The 22683-nt window shown below is 57.5% G+C and overlaps 1 protein-coding gene across 1 annotated transcript in view; it reads right to left on the reverse strand.

The window, feature by feature from the left end:
• Positions 1–6014: 6014 nt before the first annotated feature.
• Positions 6015–22683, reverse strand: part of NTRK1 (neurotrophic receptor tyrosine kinase 1) — a 29079-nt gene continuing 12410 nt past the window's right edge. The window contains exons 4-17 of the mRNA XM_030542072.1: positions 22310–22378; positions 21224–21378; positions 20054–20202; positions 18611–18737; positions 17053–17382; positions 16330–16347; positions 15621–15679; positions 14675–14777; positions 13590–13736; positions 12777–12907; positions 11776–11948; positions 9242–9482; positions 7405–7563; positions 6015–6200 (exon numbers count right to left, since the gene is read on the reverse strand). Of these exons, the coding sequence (XP_030397932.1) occupies positions 6015–6200; positions 7405–7563; positions 9242–9482; positions 11776–11948; positions 12777–12907; positions 13590–13736; positions 14675–14777; positions 15621–15679; positions 16330–16347; positions 17053–17382; positions 18611–18737; positions 20054–20202; positions 21224–21378; positions 22310–22378 (2047 nt within the window). The remainder of the gene's footprint in view (positions 6201–7404; positions 7564–9241; positions 9483–11775; positions 11949–12776; positions 12908–13589; positions 13737–14674; positions 14778–15620; positions 15680–16329; positions 16348–17052; positions 17383–18610; positions 18738–20053; positions 20203–21223; positions 21379–22309; positions 22379–22683) is intronic.

A 22683-nucleotide genomic window follows, 5' to 3' on the forward strand; every position in this document is an offset into this window, starting at 1 on the left:
GTTCTTTGCTGGCTAGGCCTCCTTTCAGGTTGCAGAGTAAAGTAAAACCAAATGGCGCTGACAGCTGGCCCCTGGCCCTGGGCCCCTCTGCAAGAGGGCTCTGCGAGGTGACTGGGGCCTGCGTAAAGAGGCCAGGCTGCAAAATGGCGTGACGCGTGTCAGTTGCGAGTAAGAACATTAGCCGCCTCGTGAGGTGAAGGCGTTTTAACTGGAAGCGAAGGGAGGGGAGCGGGGCTGGAAGCCAAGGGAACCCGTCACAAGCGTTTATGATCACACGCGCTGGAGGTAGTTCTGAGTCACCGCTGGTGGGGTTGTTACTGGCTTTTGCCACATAGCTGCGGTCGGGGGGCCCATTGTGCCGCACGCTGCATAAACACCTAGTGAAAGAGATTCCCTGGGCTGGAGAATTCACAATCTCAACAGACAAGACAGAGGAAATGGAGAATCAAGGCCCAGAGAAATAAGTGACTTGCCCAAGTTCATCCAAGAAGTCAGTGGCAGAGCTGTCCATTGAGCCTGTGAACGCTTCAGGGCAGTGACCATCTCTCACTGCGTCCAGCCTGGGGAGGGGCACTGCAAACACCCCCTGCTAACAGCCCTGCAGTTACATCCAACGTGCAGTTGCCAAAGGAGATACATTCATTGTGTCTTCTGGACGGGTGCCTGTGTGACAACCACCCCCTTGGCCAACACACCAGGGACTGCTGGAGCAAACGGCGTGCGCTGAATACCCAGCCCAGGGGATGTCCATCCTCCGTGGTTCAGGGTCACAATGGGGCCTGTCACACACACGCTCCCCAGGGGTGACCCCCGCCTGTCCCAGGGCAGAGCAGGCCATGGATGATCAGCTTTGCCTGCAGCCTTGGAGAACCAGCCCAGATGGATGTTGGTGCGGCGACCCCGGTCACTGGAACCCCCTGGGGGCTGGGCCCCCCAGGGGTAGAAGGAACCTCTGAGCCCAAGGCTGGCTCAGCAGTTGTCTTGAGATTAATGTCTCACCAGGTTTTCCCCCGCAGTTCTCAACAGCTCTTGCTGCTCCGGTGGAACAGGGCGGCCCACGTTCCAGATACAGCCAATGCCGTGGTAACACCCTGTTGTGGGGTGATGCCCAGCCAGGGGGAGGGCTGGGGCAATCATATGTGCAGCTGGCAGGCTGTTCAAGGGGCAGATCTGAGCCTGACCCCCCCCCAACACCAGTTATGCTCAGCACATTATAAACGAACGTGTCATTATCCTGCTTTGCAGATGGGGAAACTGAGGCACAGAGTGGGGAAATGACTTGCCCAAGGTGAGTGGCAGGAGCTGGGAACCCTGGAGCCCCCATTCCTGCAGCTAGCACCCCACTGGAAGGATCCCTTCTCCTTTAGTTGGCTGTTGGCAGGCAGCAGCGGAGTTTCCTCCTTCCAAATGGCAACGTTCAAGCTATGGAAAAGCAGCCTGAGATGTCAGCTCTCTGGGGCAAACCCAGTGTTGGTGCTTTATGCGGCTGTGATGCTCAGCCTGCCCGCGGCCCAAGCTGCGAACAGATCCTTTACATCCAGCCGGAACAGCAGTCATTGATCCAATTCCCCTACAAGAGAGCGAAGTGCCTGTCTATCTACACCCCACCCCAGGCCTGGGCAGCAGAGCACCTCACAGTCTTGGATGTAGTTTGTCTGCTCACATCCCCCCCTCCCCCCCGGTGTGAAACTGCTGCCCAGAGAGAGCCAGACCGTGGCTTCTGCGCATCAAAAGGCCGTGTTTTCCGAGGGCGCTAGCTCTCTCTCTGCAAAACCCTGGTGGTGCCACAGCTCTGTAGCTTTTACGGCGACGAAGTGAGTTCCCGGCCGGGCCGGGGAGGTATAGCATTGCTACATTGCAGTAAAAACGACCTGGCCTTGCCTCCACTAACATTTTATAGCAAGATTTAAAAAAAAACCCCACAACCCGGCATAGGCAGAGGATTTGTCTATGCATGAAAGTTAGTACAGGGTAAGCCAGGGCGTGAATTTAAAATGGATTAACTCTCCCTGGTTAACAGTGCCCTTATTCTGATTGCGCTTAATTCACTTCCAAGAGGGATTACGCTAATTCAGAACAAGCCACTCACATTCTGGCATACGAGCGCTCCCCCCTCACCACCACTGCCCCAGTGCAGTTAATCAGGACTAGCTGCTCCAGAACAGCTCCCCATGTAGACATGCCCCCGCTCACACCAAGAACCAGGAACTGAGCCCCACTCTACCCTCTCGGTTGGGGGTGGCCAACCTGTGGCTCCGGCGCCACTGCAGCTCTTCAGAAGTTAATACACGGCTCCTTGTCTAGGCACCGACTCCGGGGCTGGAGCTACCGGCGCCAACTTTCCAACGTGCCGGGGGGGGCTCACTGCTCAACCTGTGGCTCTGGCGCCACTGCAGCTCTTCAGAAGTTAATACACGGCTCCTTGTCTAGGCACCGACTCCGGGGCTGGAGCTACCGGCGCCAACTTTCCAACGTGCCGGGGGGGGCTCACTGCTCAACCCCTGGCTCTGCCACAGGCCCTGCGCCCACTCCACCCCTTCCTGCCCCCTCCCCTGAGCCTGCCGTGCCCTCACTCCTCCCCCCTTCCCCCAGAGCCTCCTGCACACCACGAAACAGCTGATCGGGAGGTGTGGGGAGGCGCTGATCAGAGGGGCTGCCCCGGGAGGGAAGCGCTGGGAACACGGGGGAGCTGATGGGGGGCTGCTGACACAGATGCATTGATAAATTCTGGCTGTTTCTCAGGCTCAGGTTGGCCACCCCTGGCCTAGGCATTCCTTCCTCTCTTAGCACACGGGCATTTTCCCTTCTTCCTGCGTGTCCCAAGATGCTCTGATTTCTCCTTAAACCCATCTCTCCTCCTGAAGGCACTGCATAGCAGACAGGGCCTGGCTGTGTGCGGCAACATGGCCTGACGTGACCCACCCCTAGTAGATCTGCGCCAGGTGCAGGGGCGAGGTGCTACATCAATGGACCTGTCGCTGGTCACGGCGCTGGCTGACTGGGAAGCCGTGGCCGAGGGTGAAGGAGAGAGCAGAGGAGGAGAGGGGCAGGGGAATAATCCTGTTAGGGAGGAAAAAGAATAATTTCCCAGTGAAGCGAGGCACTGGGCTAGCCCGTGGTAAAGAAACAGCAGACATAATAACTCCCACTCCATCCATTGCCTGGAGTTTGAGTGAAATAGACAGGAGACTTTATTCCTTATTATTTTCCTTCACAGAGTTGAGTTAGTGCTCAGAAAGATACGTCTGCGATCCAGAGCCCTGCCAAGGGCAGAAACAGCGCTATAGAGATAGGAACACCAAGAAAGCCAGAGATCCAGAAGGCAGCTTCTAGATTTGTAGGATCCTGTTCTAACACACAGCAGCATCAATTCCCTTGTGACAAAGGCTTGGGCTCCAGGGAAAAGTTCCACCTGTGTAACGTAAGGGTTTGCCTCTTTGGGGACAGATGGGCAAGTTAAGTGGAATTGACTACAGGTGTGAATTTAAAGTGGATTAGTTAAACTGCATTAAGTCCCTATGTGGACACGCTCATTCAGAATGAAAGTGGCCTTAATTTGGTTTAATTTAATTCATTTCCAAACTGAATTAAGGAAAAACCATAAATTAAGGTGAAACTTTTATTCCGAATAAGGAATTTAATGTGGTTTAACTAACCCACGTTAAACGTTAATATGGATTAATTTTCCTGAGTGTCCCCAGGGAGACAAGCCCTTAAAGTGTGAATTAAAACTGATTTAGTTAAACGGGTGCAACGCTCTTTCCCCCTCCCTCCATTTTGGTTTAAATCAGGTTTATTGCACTTTAGTCAATTTGGCAACAGGCTTAAACTAAAGCAGAATAAGCTGCCTTCACATCTGAATAAGCATCCACACAGCGGTTTGCACCACTTTTAACTAAACTGGTGTCAGGCTGTCTACACTGGGGGGTGGGAGAGAGAGTCGCCCTAAGATATACAACTTCAGCTACATGAATAGCATAGCTGAAGTCGGCGCATCTTAGGTCGATTTACCAGGCCGTGAGGACGGCAGCGAGTCGACCACTGCCACTTCCTCATCGACTCCGCTTCCGCCTCTCGCACGCGGTGAAGTTCTGGAGTCCATAGCAGAGCAATCAGGGATCGATTTTATCGCGTCTACACTAGACGTGATAAATCGATTCCCGATAGATCGATCCACTACCTGCCAATCCAGCGGGTAGTGTAGACATACCCTCAGTCTGGGTGTAGGCCCTTATGCTGCTCTGGCAATGTAAAGGGGCCATAAAGCGGATGAAACTGTGATGGGCTTGTCTATACCCAGAGTTATTCCAGAATTGTGACAGCACTTTCAGTTCACACCTTGCCTTAATCTGAATTAATTTTCGAGTGTAGACAAGCCCTCTCAGCAGTGGTCTAACATAGTGGGGTCCTAACCCATGACTGGGGTCTTGGGTGCTATCACAATACAAATACAGAATAATAATTTATGCCAAAGCTAAAGCCCCTTTAAGCTGCCAGAGCAGCAAAAAGGGGCCTCGGTGCAAATGAGAATCAGGCCCAGCAACTTCAGTGGAGTCACTCCAGATTCCCTGGGAGTGAGGGAACAGAATCAGGCCCCATCGGTTTCAGAGAACCATAGTGACCCCGGGTCAGGAGGGGATGACTGACTGCCTGGACAGTCGCATGCTAGCTCCCTGACTCACCTTTCCATCTCAGACGGCTCCTCCCATTAGCAGCTGGCCAGGTGGACTTCCTAGCCCCAGCCCACAATCACCAAGCAGGGCCTGAGACCTCGAGAGTCGTGGGGCCAGATCCTCAGCTGGTGCAAATCAGCATCACCTGGAGCAATGCAGATTTACACCAGGGGAGGATCTGCTCCCAAGGGCCAGGCAACAGCGGGTCTGACGCTTGGGGTGTGGCTACACACTGCAGTCATGGGATGCGATGTAATCTAGCTAGTGTGGGTACCAGAGCTGTGAAATCAGGACAGCTCAGGCGTCAGCAAGAGCCTGCCCCCCTGAGTAACCACCCAGGGTCCCAGGCAGGCCGGTACAGCCCATGCTCAAGCCGGTGCTGCTGCGGCTTCGCTGCTATCTGTCCTGGAGCCAGCTAGATCCCAGCGAGCTGCAATCACAACCCAGGACTGCAGCGTGGACGTCTGGACGCTGCTCTGGACGCTCAGAGGTGGGTGTCAGTAATGCAGCCTCAACAAACGAGTTCCAGGCCCAAAGGGATTTCACAGTCAGCCCTGCGGCGGACAAACGTCCCATTACTTACGATCAACTAGCCCTAAGACTTGGCAATATCTCCCCACCCCACCCCAGATAAGCCACTACAGTAAAGAGATAGCGTGTATAATGATAAATAGAGTTAAACACGTTCATACCATTCAACAGCAGTCCCCTCACCCCAGGCCTGCGCTGGCCTTTCCCCAGACCTTGGGGGTCTGGGCTCACGAAGCATCCTCCCCCTGAAATACACACAGCTGGCATCAGTCCTTCAGCCAGTGGGTAACTAATAACTGGTGCATCCGTGTCACCTAGCAGGGGGCAGAAGAAGGGTTGCAGTGCCAGGGTGGAGTCTGCTGTAGGAAGAGACACAGGGCAGGGGTCCCCCACCCACTGAGGTGGAGGGTGTCCTCCATCTGGCCCTTTAGCATCCGTCTGTCCATCTGTCTTTGGTGGGTGAGGAGGCTGAGTCTGAATTGAGGGCAGCACGCGCCCTCCCGCCACTGCTCTTGGGGGGAAAGGGCAGCAGCCTGGGCTGCCAGCCAGAGCTGGAAAGAGGCCGAAGGGGGCGACTTTCGTGTGAGGTTGACAGGATCTTGGGGAATCCGGTCCCATCCCGAAGCCCCTGGCTGAGGGAACCATCCCGCCGAGGCCAGAGACGGGGAACCTGTCTGTGGTCCAGGATGGGGGTGGGATCTTGTCCATTGCATTGATGGGGCGAGGGGCAGGCGTAGAGGTAGGAGGAGGATCCCGGTGGGGTTGTCCCGAAGGAAGAGCTGGTTTCCTTCCCCGTCTCCATCCCTGTCCTTAGCCCAGGACGTCCAGGTAGACGGGAGGGGTCTTGACCAGGGCCTGAAGCCGGCTGTGAATCTCCTTAATGTTCTGCCTCTGCTGGGGTTCCCGCTGCCAGCAGCCCTGCATGATGTCGTACACCTCTGAGGGGCAGGTTCGGGGCCGCTCCAGCTCCCGGCCCTGCGTGATGCACTCGATGGCCTGCGGAGATGCAGAAGAGGAGATGAAGTGTCTGGGTTTCAACCCCACAATGACTAGCCCTGAGCCGAGGACACAGCCGACGCGCTCTCTCTGCCCAGGACTGAGCTTAGCTACACCCTTCCGGCTGGAGGCAAGGGATGGTGCTGGGGGTAAGACACAGGAAGGGGAGTCAGAACTCCCGGGTCCTTTCCCAGCTCTGCTGCTGAGTCCCTTGTCACTTTGCCACTCTGTGCCTCAGTTTCCCCATCTATAAATTGGTAATGACCCCCTCCCTGCCAAATTCCAAGTGGCCCTTAGCTGTTCTGATCTGGGGGCCATGGGAGGGGGTCATCGACAAGACACCAAGAGACACCCCAACAATCTCCCTTGCACACCGGGCTCCCGCCCGCAGAATCCTCCTGGGCTCAGCAGAAGGGAGGGAAAGAGCCATCAATCTGCTCCAGGGGACTCCCTGTCTGCTCTGGGGAACATTCGACCAAGGAATGGGCAAGGAAGCTCTTAGGCCACGCAGTGAGTTTGTTAGGGGCAGGTCAGGTTTCACCCCGGGCCGGCAAATTGAATCAGATCTTTCATGCTTTGGAGAACTGAAATATCTTCCATCCCCACGAGCCCTAGAGCCAGGCTGGCCCCTCTCTGCTCAGCCCTAGCCATCCCAGAGAGCGGGACCGGCTGGGCCACGTTAGAGGCACAGAGTGTTTTGCCCATCCCTGGTTTCTCGTCGTGTGAAGATCCTGCAAACTGATCCTCACCCAGCGAGTGTTCTTAGTCCCGATGGACGCAGGGGACAGATGCTGAGAACACATGAGCCAGTGGAAGAGCTGGGGAGAAGACCCTGGAGTCCTGATTCCCACTCCCTTCCTCGGGCCTCCAGACTACACAAAGGAACCCAGGTGTCCTGACTCCTGTTCCGCCTCCTCCCAGAGCTGTCGACAGAACCCAGGAGTCATAACTCCCAGTTCCCGGCTGTAACCTCTAGACCGCACTGCCACACGAGGGACAGCATGCTACGGGCATCCTGCTTCAAGCCATGGGGGATGGGGTCCCCCCTTATTTCTTAGCCCATCTCCTTTCCCCTTAGCTGACTTCTTGGCCATCAGAGAACCAGCAGCTCAAAGACCCTGCTCCCTGGAACTAACCCAACCGTTCTCCCTGACCCCAGTCCCGGCACTGCCACCCATCCCGCGCTCGCCGAGCCACTCTTCACCTCAGTGTTGGACAGCTGGTACCAGGGCTGCTTCCCATAGGTGAAGATCTCCCAGAGAACCACCCCAAAGCTCCAGATGTCGCTTTCAGCTGTGAACTTCCTGTAGAGGATGCTCTCCGGGGGCATCCAGCGGATGGGCAACATGGTGCGTCCGCCCACCTGCCAGAGAGACCCGGCGAGGATGGGTTAGCCAGAGGGGTGGGGAGGAGGGCAGAGCCAAAATATTGTAGCAGAGAGGGAAAAAGAAAAGAAAAGAAAGAAAGAAAGAGACACTGAGATGAGATAAAAAGAAAAAATTAGAAAAGAAAGAGAAGAAAGTAGTCTGAAAAAGCCAAAGGAAGATGAGAGAGAATGAGATGAGAAAGAAAAAGGTTTGAGAGAAAATTAAAAAGAAAAGAAAAAGTCAGGAAAGAAAAGAGGAGAGAAAGAATGAAAAAGAGAAGGAAGAATGTAAAAGTGGGAGAAGGAAGAAAAGAAAAAACCAAGAAGGAAAAAAGACAGAGGGAAGGAGCAGGATGGAATGAAAAAAGATAGAGAAGAGAGATGAAAGGGGCGGGGCTGGATTCTCCATTTGCTCACACCAGCATGAGACCAGAGTCACTCCTGATTTACACCAGCAGAACAGAATTGGGACCAGAAAGGGGCTCATTTTGTACCCTCTCTCTCTCTCTCTCTCTCCCCTTTATTTAACCCTTTCACAGCAGCCTGTCGGGGGCCCCTCCCCCCTCCTGGCAGCGCTTCCTTTCCACTCGCTAAGTGCTCTGCGCTCCCTTTTCCATCGCAGGCCCCATTAAATATGCATAGGGGGCTGAGGTGGGGCAGGAGCTAAAAGGGAAAATTGGAAAGAGGCCCCTCGGAGCCCCCTGCCCATCACAGAGGCTGATCCCAGCAGAGCTCTCAAGGAGATGGAGATGGATGGGTCTTCGCAGCCAGCAGAGCCCTCTGGCCGGCCGGCTGGCCATGTGGCTTGCGATGCGTCTGATCCGAGAAGTGTCACTCTTCCAGTGCATTGGTTTCCCCGGGGCAGCCAACGACTGACGCTGCGCTTTCGAGCAATGGGGGAGAGTGGGCTGGGGTCTTCGAGGGAAGCGTTGTCTCTACATAGCAGGAGCAATCCCTCCACTAGCACTGCATGCAGCCTCACGGACCTGGGCAGAAGGTGCTTGGGAAACAGGGGGCAAAGAATTGGCTGATGGGATCCCTAATGGGATTCAGACATGGGACCTCCAAAGCACAGATTTCTACCAGAGTAACTCTGATAGCTGGCAGCAATAGTCCTTTATATGGCCCAGCCATTGAATTCCATTAGCTGGCAGCATTAGGCTGCCATCTATACAGATCAGCCACTGAACTCCATTAGCTGGCAGTAACTGTAGGCTGTTATCCTCTATATGAACCAGCCCCTGAGCTCCACTAGCTGGCAGCAGAAGTAGGCTGTTATCCTCTAAGTGTCAGTGGAGGGATGAGACATGTTGACAGTGAGTTATGAGGCAATTTGCATTTTCTCCCCAGTGTTGAGGCCTGAGCCTTCACCCCAAACCTGATGGGGCCTAATCAGAAGGGAGACAGGCACTGAGGAGGGGAGGCAGAGGAGGTGCTGGGAGGCTACAACGGGGGTAGGCGTTTGGAGACCAGGGACATGGCCACCTTAGTCAAGGGAGGGACAGACACAGCATGAGTTGAGAGCACCGTGCCGGCCCAGGCCAGTAGCATCCGCTCCTGCTGCGCCCACGCTGGTGCTGATGGAAAGGCCTTGATTGACTCCGCCAGGCTATGGGTCGGGCCCTGGGCAGGTGTGGCAGCAGAATCAGGTCCTTTCCCTACCCAGTTTGCTCACCCGGTAGTAGTCTGTGCTGTAGATGTCCCGGGACATGCCAAAGTCCCCGATCTTCACCACCAGGCTGCGGCCCACCAGGCAGTTGCGCGTGGCCAGGTCGCGGTGGACGAAGTGGAGAGAGGCCAGGTAGACCATGCCGGAGGCGATTTGAGTGGCGATCTGCAACATCTGGCTCAGAGTCAGCTGCCCAAACGACTGGCCGTTCCCATTATCCAGGATCTTGGCATCTGGCCCGTGGGACCTGGGCAGGGCAAGGGCAGGCTGCAGTGAGGCCGGGCTCAGAGCGGACCCGAACCAACCCGATTCTTCAGAGTCTGACTCCGGATTGTTCCAGGCCGCGGCAGAAGTGCAAGTGGGCCTGGGTGCAGCCAGACCAATGTGCCACCAATGCCCGAGGCCCGGGCACCAGCAGGCCACTGACTAGGAGGGACATGCCCAGGTGATCCCAGCAGGTGATCCACGCCCTACGCAGCAGAGGAAGGGGAACCCCCCCAAGAGTCCTGCCAATATGACCTGGGGGGAAAATTCCTTCCTGAGGGCAGATGTGAGAGTGTGTACGCTTGATGGCGTGTACGTGTGTTGATGTGCACATTGGTGTTTCTATGAATGTCTCCATGTGAGTGTATGTAAAGGAGAGGGGATTATGGGGGTGTGTTTGGCCGAGGGGGATGTGGGGCTAGCCCAACTCCCTGCGTCCTCCCAACCCTGCGGGGCTGGGGTTTGAGGTGCAGACCCGGCTGGCGGGCAGGGAGATGCTTTCCTCCTCACCCAGCCAGGTGCCTGCACTCACGGGGCTCATTTGATGCCAAGTGCAGCTGACAACCTGGGCGTGGAGGCCGGGGACAGGCCCGCGCGGCTCCGGGGAAGCAAAACCATTAATGCCAAGTCCCATAACAATAATCATCAAAGGCAGGTCTCAGAGCTCATCCCGAGGACACTAAGCAATGCCGCTGGCAGCGCCCCGTCTAGTGCCAATACCTCGGGGGCCAATCGAAAAGTCTCTGCTTATTTCAGCTGATGGCCAATCTCCCTCTATTTCAGCCTCTCAGACAGCTAATCTAATCAATATTGCAAGGAGGCCGCATTAGCAGGGCCGGCTGTCTGAGCTGCCGTGATAATGGAGAAGTGGGGGGGTGGAGGGGGAATCCAAGGCAGGGACCGCCATAACGGGGCAAATAATCCCAAGTCACGGCCGGGCAGGGGCTGAGGGGGAGCCTGGAGAAGTGCGTGCTAGTGTCGGTGTGGCACTCGGCGTGTCACTGAGTGTCGAGTGTGTGTGGTGCAGGCCGACGTGCGTGGGTGTGATGCCGTACTTGGGACCCCAGCCCTTGGATGGCCCTGTCACCCCTGAGGCTCCCGGCTGGAGGTCACCAAACAGCCCCCGAACGGGGAGCTGGGCTCCGAGGGGAGACCACAAAGCGCTCTTGTGAGGATCAAGGTGGGGGTGACAGTGTATTATTTAAAGGGTTGGTGGGGCACGTGTCCCCCACCCCATGGCGGGCCGTCAGGGATGTCCCTCCACTTTGACCTGTGTCACCCCCAGCAACCAGGCCTAGCAAGGGGATTGAAGCAGGGGTGTATTTAGCTGCCATCCACCCCACTCTCATCTCTGCGGGGGGCCCCCATTCTCCCCAGGGCTGTCTCTGGGACCACCGCTCACCCTGGCCCTCTGGATGGCACCCCTCCTTCCATCCTATGGCAACAGCTTCCCCCCCCCAATCCCCGAAAATGCTTTGGTGAGGCCTGGTGCCTGGGCAGGGGCCTGCCACGCTGCAGCCAGTTGGGAGAAGGACCCTCGCAGTTATCAGTGGTTCCTTCATGCCGCAAAGGAGGCAGAGCTGGCCCAGGAGGGCATCGCAGAGGGGGCCAGTCTGCGTTTGCCATGGCCTCTGCTCCCCGCCCCTCCCTGGCTTCTGCCTCCCGTCACATTGCCCCCCCCATTCTCCACGGCCGCCCCACATCCAGGCTTCCCCCACAGCTTCATCCACCCTCCCGCATCTTGAGACCCACCGTCTCACTTGAGGCCCCATTTATCCCCCATCTTCATCTCATCACGTCTCTCCGTGCTCCATCAGCCGGCTCCACCCTTGCCCCTGCTTCTCTCCCCAGCCTGGGCGCAAGCCCCTTCCCCCTCGCAGCCTGGGTCGCCCCCCTGGTGCTACCCCAGCAATTCCTGAATCCTGGGTGAAAACCACCTCTCACAACTGACCCTTCGTTCATCTGCCTCCCTCTGGCATTGGAGCCCCACAGGGCACCTCATTCACCACGTGTGGGGCTGGCACAACGGCCTTTTGGGGCACCACCCTGCATGCAGGAGCCGTGCCAGAGGGGGGCCAAAGCGGGGAGGGGTGTGCTGGGGGAGCAGCTGAAGGACACTGTACTCTCGCTATTTTGGGCTGCTGGATGGTACCTCAGGCCGGAGGTAAGTTAGAGCAGCCCCGCTGGCTGCTCTAATCTATGCTGGGGGCCAAAGCAGCACAGAGCCACCCCATCCCATCTGCCGCCCCACGTGCTGGCTGCTGGCTGGACCCCACCTGAGGAAGCGGTTGAGGTCTCCGTGCTTCATGTACTCAAAGACCATGACGAGGGGCTCGCCGTCCGTGCACACCCCATAGAACCGGACGATGTGCTCGTGCTGCAGCACCGTCAGCAGCTCCGCTTCCCGCTGGAAATCCAGCCGGGCACTCTCCGTCGCCTCCTTCAGGGCCTGCAGGGAGGGAGACAGGCCCAGAGAGGGCAGGGTGAGCTCCGGGGCTGGGGTCCCCAGGGGCATGGCAGTGGCCGGGCTTCCAGCTTCTGCTCATGCTAGGCAAGTCATTTAAACTTTCTGGGCCCCAATCTCCACGTGTGATGCGGAAAACAAATCCACCCAGTTAGACTGATAACAATTTGGGGCAGGGACTCTCTCTCCCCTGGCGTCCTCACAGTGCCTGGCACAACAGGACCCTGATCTCAGCGGGGCAGGGACTCTCTCTCCCCTGGCGTCCTCACAGTGCCTGGCACAACAGGGCCCTGATCTCAGCGGGGCAGGGACTTCCTCTTCCTTAGTGTCCGTGCAGCACCTTACACAACGGGGCCCTGATTTCAGCCCTGTGCTGCGGTACTGCCGCACTCACAGAGCTGCCTCTGGCTCCGTCCCCTCTAACTGCCAGGAGGATTTAGTGGGCCAGTTGCCATTCATGTGGGACTGTGTCCCCATCACAGCTGGGAAAGAACCCGGGCCTGTTTGGGTCTCACCCAGAGCTAGAACCATAAGGGCGAGTTTGGATCTGATCTCCAAAGGGCCTCCATTCAATACATTGGTGTGCGTCTATACACTCACCAGTGCCCCCTACTGAATGGAATCAGAACTCCTCAAAAGTGTGTCATATGGTCTATACTGCTCCCATAGCTCAGGTGGATCTGGGTTAAGTCCCATCCTGCCTGTTGCGAGTGGCTGCCACTTGCAGCACATTTCAGTCACGAAGCTCCCAGGTGGGTTCTGGCATCCTCCCACCCCAGTGGAGGCTTCCCGTGGACAAGGGGACGGGGTTACCTTGACGGCCACAAGCATCTTCTCCTGCTCGGGGATGAGATTGTAGCACTCGGCCAGGAAGACCTTCCCAAAGGCCCCTTCCCCCAGCTCCCACTTCAGCACGATGTCCCTGCGTTTGATGTGGTGGACGCCTGCAAGGAACAAGGACTGTGCAAAGTGCCCGGCGTCACCCCCCATGCACCCCGGAGGGGAGGTGCAGAGCTGGGCGGGGAGCGGCTGTCTCTCAGGGGCGGGGATCTGGATGGGAAAGAGGCCAGGGAGACAGGGCAGGCTGGGGTGGGGGCTGAATTTGGAGAAAGGGGTAGCTGGGGGCTCCAGTCAGGAGAAGGAGGAGAGAAGCCAGAGGGATCTGGTTGCTTGAGAGGTGGGGTGGGGTCTGGGGCTCTTCCGGGGAGAGGAGTGAGGGATTCTGGAGGCGCCAATGAGGTCCAGGTGGGAGGGGCCAAGGGATCCAGGTGGGAGGGGCCAGCTCTGAACCCCCAGTTCCCTCTGCCCCCTTTCTTTGCTTTTGCTCCCGCACAGCCAGTCCAGGACTCCCTGTCAACACCCCGACCCATGGCCAACCAGGGCTGGACGTGCGTGGGCGCGGGTGCACCTTTCCCCTGCTAAGAACCCAGATGGGCCCCAGGCACGGGGCAGGGAGTGCCAGCGAGTCACTGCACCCACTTACACCCCTGTGTACCACATCCTTTCCAGCCCCTCCTCCCCGAGACCCACCCTGCCCCTCCCTAACCCTCTGGGAGTCCCCCCTTAACCCTCCCCAGAACCCACCTGCCCCTCCGGACCCGCCCTGCGCCCCTCCAGGGCCCTTACACGAGTCGCAGAAGTACTGCGGGTTCTCAATGAAGTTGGTTTTCAGCCCCTCCAGCTTACTCTCCGCTGAGGACTGGGGGCTGCTGCCCAGGTTCATGAAGTGCAAGGACATGGCGATGTCATCGTCCTGGGCCAGCACAGCCGCCCCTGCATGGGATGGGGGAGAGATGTCAGGCTCCACCAGCCCTCTGGTCTATCTGCCCCCTCCCCCGCCACCACTGGGGGGCCAACAGCGGGGGCCAGTGAGCAGAGCAGGTAGCCTTGCAGTAATTACCGAGGGGGCTGTCCGTGCTCCCGCCCCCAGGCATCTTCATCAAAGATCCTGCAGCGGGGCTGGGAGATCTGACAGCTCCAAGCCCAACAGGGCACAGACAGGTGGGGAGGACCAGGCACTGGGGTACTAAAATCCTGTTCCTCCTGAACAGCTGAAAGCAGATGCCCATCAATGCCCGGGTGCCCTGGGACCGCAGGTGGGGGGGCCACCTGGCTCCAGCCCAGGGGAAGGTGAAAACCCTCCCAGCCGGCCTCTCTTCGGCTCCCCCGAGTCTACCTTTGGGGAGACCTCTGCAAAGTGAGTGAGGGTCACTCTGTGGCAGCATCTGACCCCATTTTAGCCCCTGCAGGAGAATTTATCCCAGCCCTGGTGCAGGGAGTGACAGGGGAAGGCAAAGCTCCCAGCGCTGTTTGGGGCACGGGTTAGAGCAGTCTGGGCTGTTGCAACACCTAGTATAGATGGGGATCCCCTGGGTTTGCTCTTGATTACCCCAGTTGAGGACCTGGCCCCACTCATGCTAAGACGAACAGGACCAAATCCGTGCTGTGGGGCCTGAGCTGCACAGAGGGGCCCGTGGGAAGGGATCTCGCCTCACCTAGCGTATAGTGCAGGAACTTGCATTCGGTCTGAGAATCCAACATGCACCACACAACCCTGTGGCCGATCCACTTCGGGGATAACAGCCTACTTCTGCTACCACTTAGCAGAGTTACTCCTTCAGCTCAGGTGGCAGAGGCCCATGCTGCCAGCACTGACATTCGCAGCGTCGGTGAGCCAGGAGAAAGGGGTTGCAGCGGCGACAGGGACTTACGGTTAATGCCAAACTTGGAATGTCGCCCACATTTGTTGAGCACGATCAGCATGATGGAGAGGAAGAGGCATGCGAAGACAGCCAGCGCCACTGCCACGGAGACCTGGAGAGAGGGAGGAGACGCAGTTCGGTCCACAGGGCCGGAGGGCAATCGGGGCTTGGCTTTGGATCCAGCATCCCGGTGCCTGAGGGCTGGGATCCCGGGGCACGATCTGGCCCATTGCAGGGGTGAAGACCCAGCTGCCGTTTATGCCCCCCTCCCCGCTCATCAACTTCGGGGGAGGTTGGATCCAGGGCTTTGGCAGAGGCTCTTCTCTGATGCAAAATCATTATGGCCATCAGCGGGTTAGAGAACAACCCACTGAAGTCCTCTGCCCTGCCCAGCAGCTGCCACCTGAGGGCCTCAGAGCCCTTGATATTTATTAACTAAGCCTCGCAAGCCACCTGGAAGGTGAGTCAATGTCACAACTCCCATTTCTCAGAATGGGAAACTGAGGCACGGAGAGGGGAAGTGACTTGCCTAAGCTCATCAAGGGTACTGATAGCCAAGGTCACAAGAGAACCCAGGAGAGCCAACGTCATGTAGAGGTCACAGCGCAGGCCCGGGCATCAGGACTCCTAGGTTCTGCTCCCAGCTCAGGGATCTAGTGGTGCGAGCAGAGGGCTGGGAGTCAAGATCCCAAGCTCTGCCTCTGACCTGCTGTGAGTCACGTCATAGCTCTGTGCCTCAGTTTCCCCATCTGTGAAGGAGGTTAGTGATACTGACCCACCTCACAGTGGGCTTTATTGGTTCATGTTTGCCGAGTGCAGTGAGCTCCTTCCAGAAAGGTGCAATAGACCCTGTGGTTATGTTGTGTGCCCCAGCCTCATGCTGCAACAAAGGCAGGAATATTCTTGGTGACCTCTGTCCCTCCCCCGTCCCCCAATCCGCTTTCCCAGGGCTCACCCCAAATGTGTGCTCCTCTGACGTTTCCACCGGCCCATCCAGCGTGCTGTTCCCTTTGCCTGCCTCAGGGAGAAAAGCAGCGTTAGCTCAGCCTGAGAGACAGGGTTTTATTCTGGGGGGGATCAGTGATGAGTCTGGGTTTGGAGTGGGGCTAGTAGCAAAATCTGGGAGTTCAGCTGTTAAGCACCACTTTTGGGGGCAGGGATATGGGGTATGGGCTCCACAGAACACCCTAAAGACCCATCCTCTCTCCTGTGCAATGCTGGAGGATGCTCTGCACGATTCCTGCTTCCACTGGAACCATAGAGCCAGATCACAGGGCCAGCCAGTGCCCTGGCCACACATCCCTCAGTGCACCTGGCTGCTGCAGAACCTCCCAGGTGCATCCAGGTAAGACCCCCATGGTTATGCCCTGAAGATCCTGTCAGTTTCACCGGAAGGCAGTCCTAGCATGGAGGACAAGCTACGCAAGGCCCTGGTTGCATTAATCCAGCCTCTCACACCACCGATCCTCTGGCTTCCCCTACCAAAGGAGGGGTTGGTAACGGGGCAAGGGGAAGGGTCTGGAGCAGAGAGGTGGGACACATTCCTGCGGGATGTGTAAGGTTCAGGGTGCTCCCACCACCCAGGGTAGACAGAGCCACTCAGGCACCTCCCGAAGTTCAAGCAGGGGGCAAAGAGAAGCAGCCGCCACCTAGGAAATACTCACCCACGGGAGGCAGGGACACTGCAGCAGCAAGGCAAATGGGGAGGAAAAGCATCATTACTCTCCGTACAGCATCAGTACCAGCTCCCTGGACCCCGGCCCTGGCCACCCCTCCCTCTGCCCTAAGCGGGCCAAACCCAGCGCCAGCAGCTCCTGAGCCTCGATCCAATCCGGATCAAAGGACCCCTCTGCTGACTTTTTGCTTAGCCCAAATCCAGGGCCTGAATGTCCTTCCACTCCAGTGTAAATCCGGAGTGATGCCCAATGGAGCAACGCTGGTGCAAAACTGGTGTGAGCAGGAGACTCAGACACGGACTCATTGGTGCAAAGTGAGTGCCAGGTGGAGCAGTGGCATTTCACACCCACGTGGCACCGGTGCAACTAGCTGCTTCAGGGATGTCCCAGATTTGGCCCCTCTAGCTTCAGTCTCAACCCATCTCGACGAATAACCTTCAAGATCTTTTATGGAGCCGTGTGGAGGGCAAGAGTAACCCCGTAATCGATTATTATTATTAGGGTCATTACTAGAGCGTGGAGGAGATCAGGGCCCCGTTGTGCTGGTCACGGCACAGACACGGTTTAAAATGGGTGGGAGTGGAAACTGAGGCACCTCTACCCACCCTAAGCAATTCCTCCCCAACCTTAGTGTTGGTCCCATCAGGGGGAAGGCTCTGTTCCCAGCCCAGCAGGGTTATTAGGACCTGGAGGAGGGGAGAGGAGCCGTACCAACAATCGGCTCCTCAGGGTTGAAGCTGAAGGGATTGTCCATGAAGCGTCCCAGGACAGTGCGGGCGTCGGCACCCAGTGGGTTGTGGGCCAGCAACGTGTAGTTCCCGTTGTTGACGTGCGTGGGCCCGTTGAGGTACAGGCAGCCGTGGACCACGGTGGAGTTGTGCTCGTACTCCACGATCTTGGTGCGGATGTACTTCCCTTGCACCAGGGCTGAGCCGTTGAACAGCCACCGAAGGGCCGGGGGTGGGTTGCCATCCACCGAGAAGGGGATGCACCAGTCGTGCTGGCGAATGGCTTCCTGCAGGTCCAGGATCACGGCGGGGACTGCGGGGAGAGATGACAAAGAGGGGCTCAGGCCGGTGCATTGCCCCAGGGTGGGGCAGGTTGCAGAGCCAGGGCCCCGAGGCAGCAGGCACAGTCACTAAGCCACCCCCACGCCCGCCGGGCAGCCAGGGTTAGGGATTCCCCCTGAGAGTTCATCTACACTGCTGCTGGGAACAAGCCTCTCAGATTGGTGCTAGAGGGGCTCCAGCTAGCAGCAGGGATATTCCAGCTAGGGCTTCCAAGCCCCCCTGAGCCGGGACTAGACCAACCAACCTGCTAATTTCCATGCACTAGCCTGAGCCTTGCTAGCACAAGGGAAGCTCACGTGCAGCTGCAACGTAGCCAGACGCAAAGCCTCTGCGGGTAGCAACCAGATGGCCCCCCAACCATGCAGGATTAGAACCTGTGATCTGTATCAAACCACTAGCACTTAAGCTAAAGGAGCCCTCTCCTGCCCCCTGATCTCTTACATCCACTGTAGGTAACCACAGAAGTGTAGCGTGTGTGTGTGTGTGTGTGTGTGTGTGTGTGTGTGTACGTACACACACACACACACTTTCTCTCTTGCTCTCTGAGATTTTCAAAGCTGCCTAAGGGATTAAGACACATCCCAATCCCAGAGGTGATGCTGAAAACCTTAGCCGGAGTTTACAGCCTCTGCCTTGCAGTCTACACGCGCCTCGTGCGGTGGTGTGGAGGCTTGGAAGGAAACAGCTGCTGGGTCCAAGCCCCACTGGCCCTGTTGCTCTCGGCACGGAGCCTCAGAAACTGACCTGGCTGCCGGGAAAACTGGCTTCTCAGCTGAGAACAGAGCAAATGTTTCGTTCTTAGCTCCAACTGTTATTGTCACATCTGAGCCTGCCCTGATCTGGGTTGTACTTTCCTCACAGCACCCCTGCGAGGCAGAGCTATCAGCTCCATGTCAAACATGGGAAACTGAGGCACAGAGTGATGAAGGGGTGATGGCAGCCCACACGGACGAAGCTTTGATTTAGCCACATTGAACAGCGACAGTTGGGGAGCCACAGCAGCATCATAGCCAATGTTCCTGGAGCTAACTAGATCCAAACAACCTCAGTGCAGACAGACCCTGAGTGACTCGTCCAAGGTCGCTCTGGGAGTCTGTGGCAGAGTGAAGACTCAAACCCAGGTCTCCCTCGCGACCAGGCCATCCTCGCTCTCATAAACCCTGCCTTCAGCTGCCCAGCCAGATGCACCTGCCGCTTACAAGTGACATTCAGCTGCACCGCTTCCTCGCTGTGGCCTGCCTCGTTCTCAGCCCAGCAGGTGACGTCTTTTCGGTTAAAGCTGGAGGAGACGTTGAAGATCTGCAGGGTGATTTCTGAGTCCGACCTCTGCGGGGACAGAGAGAGAGAGCGCGGTCAGCCTGCTATGACACCAGCACCGTGACACACTCTGATATGTAGCTCCCTGCCCAGAGGGGCCATTCAAAAGCTCATGCCCCAGAAGGGAAAAGCCTGAACTATGGGAGAATCTCCACTTGCTGCTGCCATTGTAGGGACTTGGACGTGCTGCCATGTTATTCGGACGCCAGCCTGCAGAGGGCAAGGGCAGCACAAGGGAACTGCCTGCAAATATCCCTCTTTCTGCAGGATTTAGGCCAATTGCTTGTACTAAACACCCCGTGGCCTGGCCTAGCTCATAAAAAGGACAAGGCAGCAGGGTCAAGTGGTTGGAAGATCAGCCTGGGGCTCAGGGCACTTGGAGTCTGATCACTGCCTGCTGCATGGCCATGAGCAAATGACTCCCCTGCTCTGTGCCACTGAGATTCGTCTCCCACCCCGTGTCTAGTCTGCAACCTCTACAGGACTGGTGCTCTCCTTCACAACATGTATGTACAGCACCTGGCGCAACAGGGCCCTGATCTCGATCAGTGAGTGCTACTGCTATCCTAACACCACGACTGTGATTTGTGGTGTGCTAGCACCCAAAGGCATAGAGTCAGACTCTGGTGTGTTAAGTGCTCAGCACCCTTATAAGTAGAAATGTACGACGGGATCTCACCTCAGCATGATCCCTGCTGTTCAGTATTTGCGGAGAGGCAGTTTGGGGGGGTGGGGGTGGTTGGCATACAAAATACTGAGGTCTACAGTACTTAGCAGGCACCCCACAGCTAAGGAATCCTTCATTAACAAAGGATAACAATCTCCCCTGAGGGAAACTGAGGCACAGAGCAGTCATATAGTCCGTCACTGGCAGGGCCAAGATTAGAAGTCAATCAGTGCAAGGCTCTTCAACCCATGCTCCTGCCACTACACCTCCCTGGTTTGCTGGGTACGGGGCTTCTAGCCGTTGGATCGTGCTGCTGCAGCGAAGGGGCACGTCCCTCCTGCAACACAGGGAGCTGGCGAGCAGGGAGCTCAGTTTAAATGGGGCTTGGCTTCAGGCCTCCTGCAGGGGCTCTGGGGGGTGCCCCAGGTCTCTGGGGCCATGAGTGGTGGATATTTTTTAAGTGCAACTTTCTGCTTTGAAAAATGTAGATTTTTTTTCCTTTTTAAAAACTCCCCTAAAATTGGAAATTTTAGATGGAAAAAAAAAAATCACATTTTTCCCTGGGCCATGGACAGAGTTTTCAACCAGCCCCAGCAGGGACCCGGGGCCGGTCTCCGTCCCTCTGAGCCCCAAACCATAGCGACCGCATTGTCTTTGCCTTGGTGATGACGGCGGGCTCTGGTCCCACGTCGGGTACGATCCAGCGCCCGTGTGCCCGCGGCTCGCCCGTGAAGTGGCATGTGAGGTTCACGCTCTGGCCCTGCTGCACCGGCACGTCCTGGTAGTCGATCCAGATCTTTGGCGGGTCTGCCAGAAAGAGGGGAGGAGAACAAGACGTTGGCTCTGCTCTGAACCCCAGGAGCTGCCTTTCAGGGGAGAGGGGCCAGGGACAGACAACGGCCAGGGACTGGAAGGACCTGGGAACCGACCCCAGCCAGGCCCTTGGAGAATCCAGCCTGAGTGTCACTGAGCCTGGTGCCTGCTGGGACAGAGCTCTGCGTGTTTGGCCAGCGCTGTGGGGGTGCTCGTGTGGTGCTCATGGGTGCCCTTAATTAACAAACCCCAAAGCACCACACTGGGCTCCAGAGGGAACCCTGGGGCCTGGCCCTTGCAGAAGCTCGACTCGCTCTCCATGACCCCAGGAAGTCGTTTGATTTCCCCTCACTTCTGGGACCCCTGACGGGATCAGGGCCCCAGGTAGGGAGAGGAAGCGCCATTAGCAGCCAGCTAGCAGGGCAAGAAGGGAGAGCAGGCCAGTTCCTCGGCCGGAGTCAGCTGGCAGCACATGGGGGCCAGGCTGAGACACATCCTGGCCACGATGCCCATGCCTCTGCTCCCTGGGCATCATCAGGAGACAGCGCCCAGCCACACCAGGAGCCTGTGGGGGGGGATCCTAAGTCAGGCCCTCCCACACTCTCCTTCGGCTTCCTCTTTCTCTGCTCTCCCTGTCACCCATCCAAGCCAATACCAAACCCACATGGATTCTGCCTGCTGCCTCCCCCAGTACTACCCTATGGGAATACCCCACTTCCCCCCATACCACCCTATGGGAACGCCCCACTGAAACCCCAGTACTGCCCCACCAAAATGCCCTGTTGCCCCCCCCACACACACACACACACCTGTGCCCTAATATCGCCCCGTTGTCTCCAGATTTACCCTGGTGCAACCAGGGTACAGAATCGGCGTGAGGCACAGCAGACCCCAAGTCCCTGTGGGGTGCGTGTGGGGCGCAGTCGGTGCACAAGAGGCTGCGGGTTCCCCTGCACAGCAGCCTGCCCCGCTCACACGCCCAGCCCCACCCTGCTCCACTTCTCCAGAGCCCTACCACAGCGCTCGATGGTTTCGTCTTTCAGGGACATTTCCTCTCTCTCCTTCCAGCAGCTCAGGGACTGGTTCCCCAAGTCGGCCCGGCCGCTCTCCTGCCACAGCTGCAGCCAGCGGATCTCACATGAGCACAGGAAGGGGTTCCCCACGAGCACCCTGGGTGGGGGAGAGGGATGGGAGGCAGGTCAGGTGGAATAAGGGAGGGGAAAAAGGGCTCTGTGTCAGAGCTGGGGGAAATTTGGCTCTTGCTGGAGCTTGGCGGGGCGACAAAGCTCTCACCCCTGAGCCGACCCCATCCCTGGACTCCGCGTCCCAGGCAGTCTGGGATCCAGAAAGTACAATGGGAACAGAGATCATTTGCCTCCAGAACATGCAGAGTCAGAAAAGGACAGGGACCCTCAAGACATTCAGCTAATGGGCCAACGCGGGGCTGTCAAACCCAGGAAGAGACTCCTGGTCTAGAGTGAGTGGAACGGTTTGAGGGGCAAGAGAGTTCACTTCACCTAACACAGAACCCGATCATGGCCTTCTAGAGCAGATCTGGAAACTGGCTCCTAGAACATGAGTCTAGAACTGAACTGGAAAGAGGGTCCTAGAAGAGGTCTAGAACCGATCGGGAAACGGGCTACTGGAACAACAGGCTAGGACTGAATTAGGAAAGGGTTTCTAGTCAAGCTCTAGAACAGGCATGGAAACCTAGAACATGTGTCTAGAACTGAACTGGAATGAGGGTCCTAGAAGAGTTCTGGAGCAGGTTCAGAAGAGCACAGCACCCCAGGATTTAAACAGAAACTGGTCTGTGGACTCAGAGTGTTGGACAGAGACCCGGCGCAGTCACTAACTCGCAGTCACACCCAGATCCCCCTGTCCCTCGGCTTGGGAAGGAAGGACGGCTCCAGGGCAGTTATTAGCAGGTGGCACCCGCATACACCAGTTCTGGGGTTGGCCCACCCACGACAATGGCCCCACCTTTGGGGAGGGACTCGATCCGGAGTGACTCCAGTGCAGTGACCCTGGGGCACCAGGCTCTGAGTGGTGCCCTGGCAGGCGATGGTTTGGGAAAAGGCCCCCGTCCAGGTTCACTTACAGTTCCTGGAGGGCCAGGTGGTGGAACGTCCGCCAGGAGAGCGACTGCAGGTTGTTAGAGGAGAGGTTCCTGCCGGCAGGAAGAGAGACCCCCCACTGAGCTGGGGTGCCGGGTCCCCCCACTGCGATACGGAGAAAGCCACGTCCCTCCCCGGGGTGCAGTGAACTGACCCAAGCCTGCCTGGTTCAGAGCATTCTCCAGCTCCCACTGAGCACATGGCAGCCCATGGAAAGACCCCGTCCATCCTGACTGGGCTGTTCCCCTCCCCCAGCCTGGTTAGAAATAAACACACACCCCGCCGCCCTCCGCGAAGACAATTCCACAACCTCCGGGCACTCAGCCCTACCCATCTATCAGGCACCGCCAGGGCCCTA

The sequence above is a fragment of the Gopherus evgoodei genome, chromosome 24 (assembly GCF_007399415.2).
Source record: "Gopherus evgoodei ecotype Sinaloan lineage chromosome 24, rGopEvg1_v1.p, whole genome shotgun sequence".
Taxonomy (NCBI): domain Eukaryota; kingdom Metazoa; phylum Chordata; order Testudines; family Testudinidae; genus Gopherus; species Gopherus evgoodei.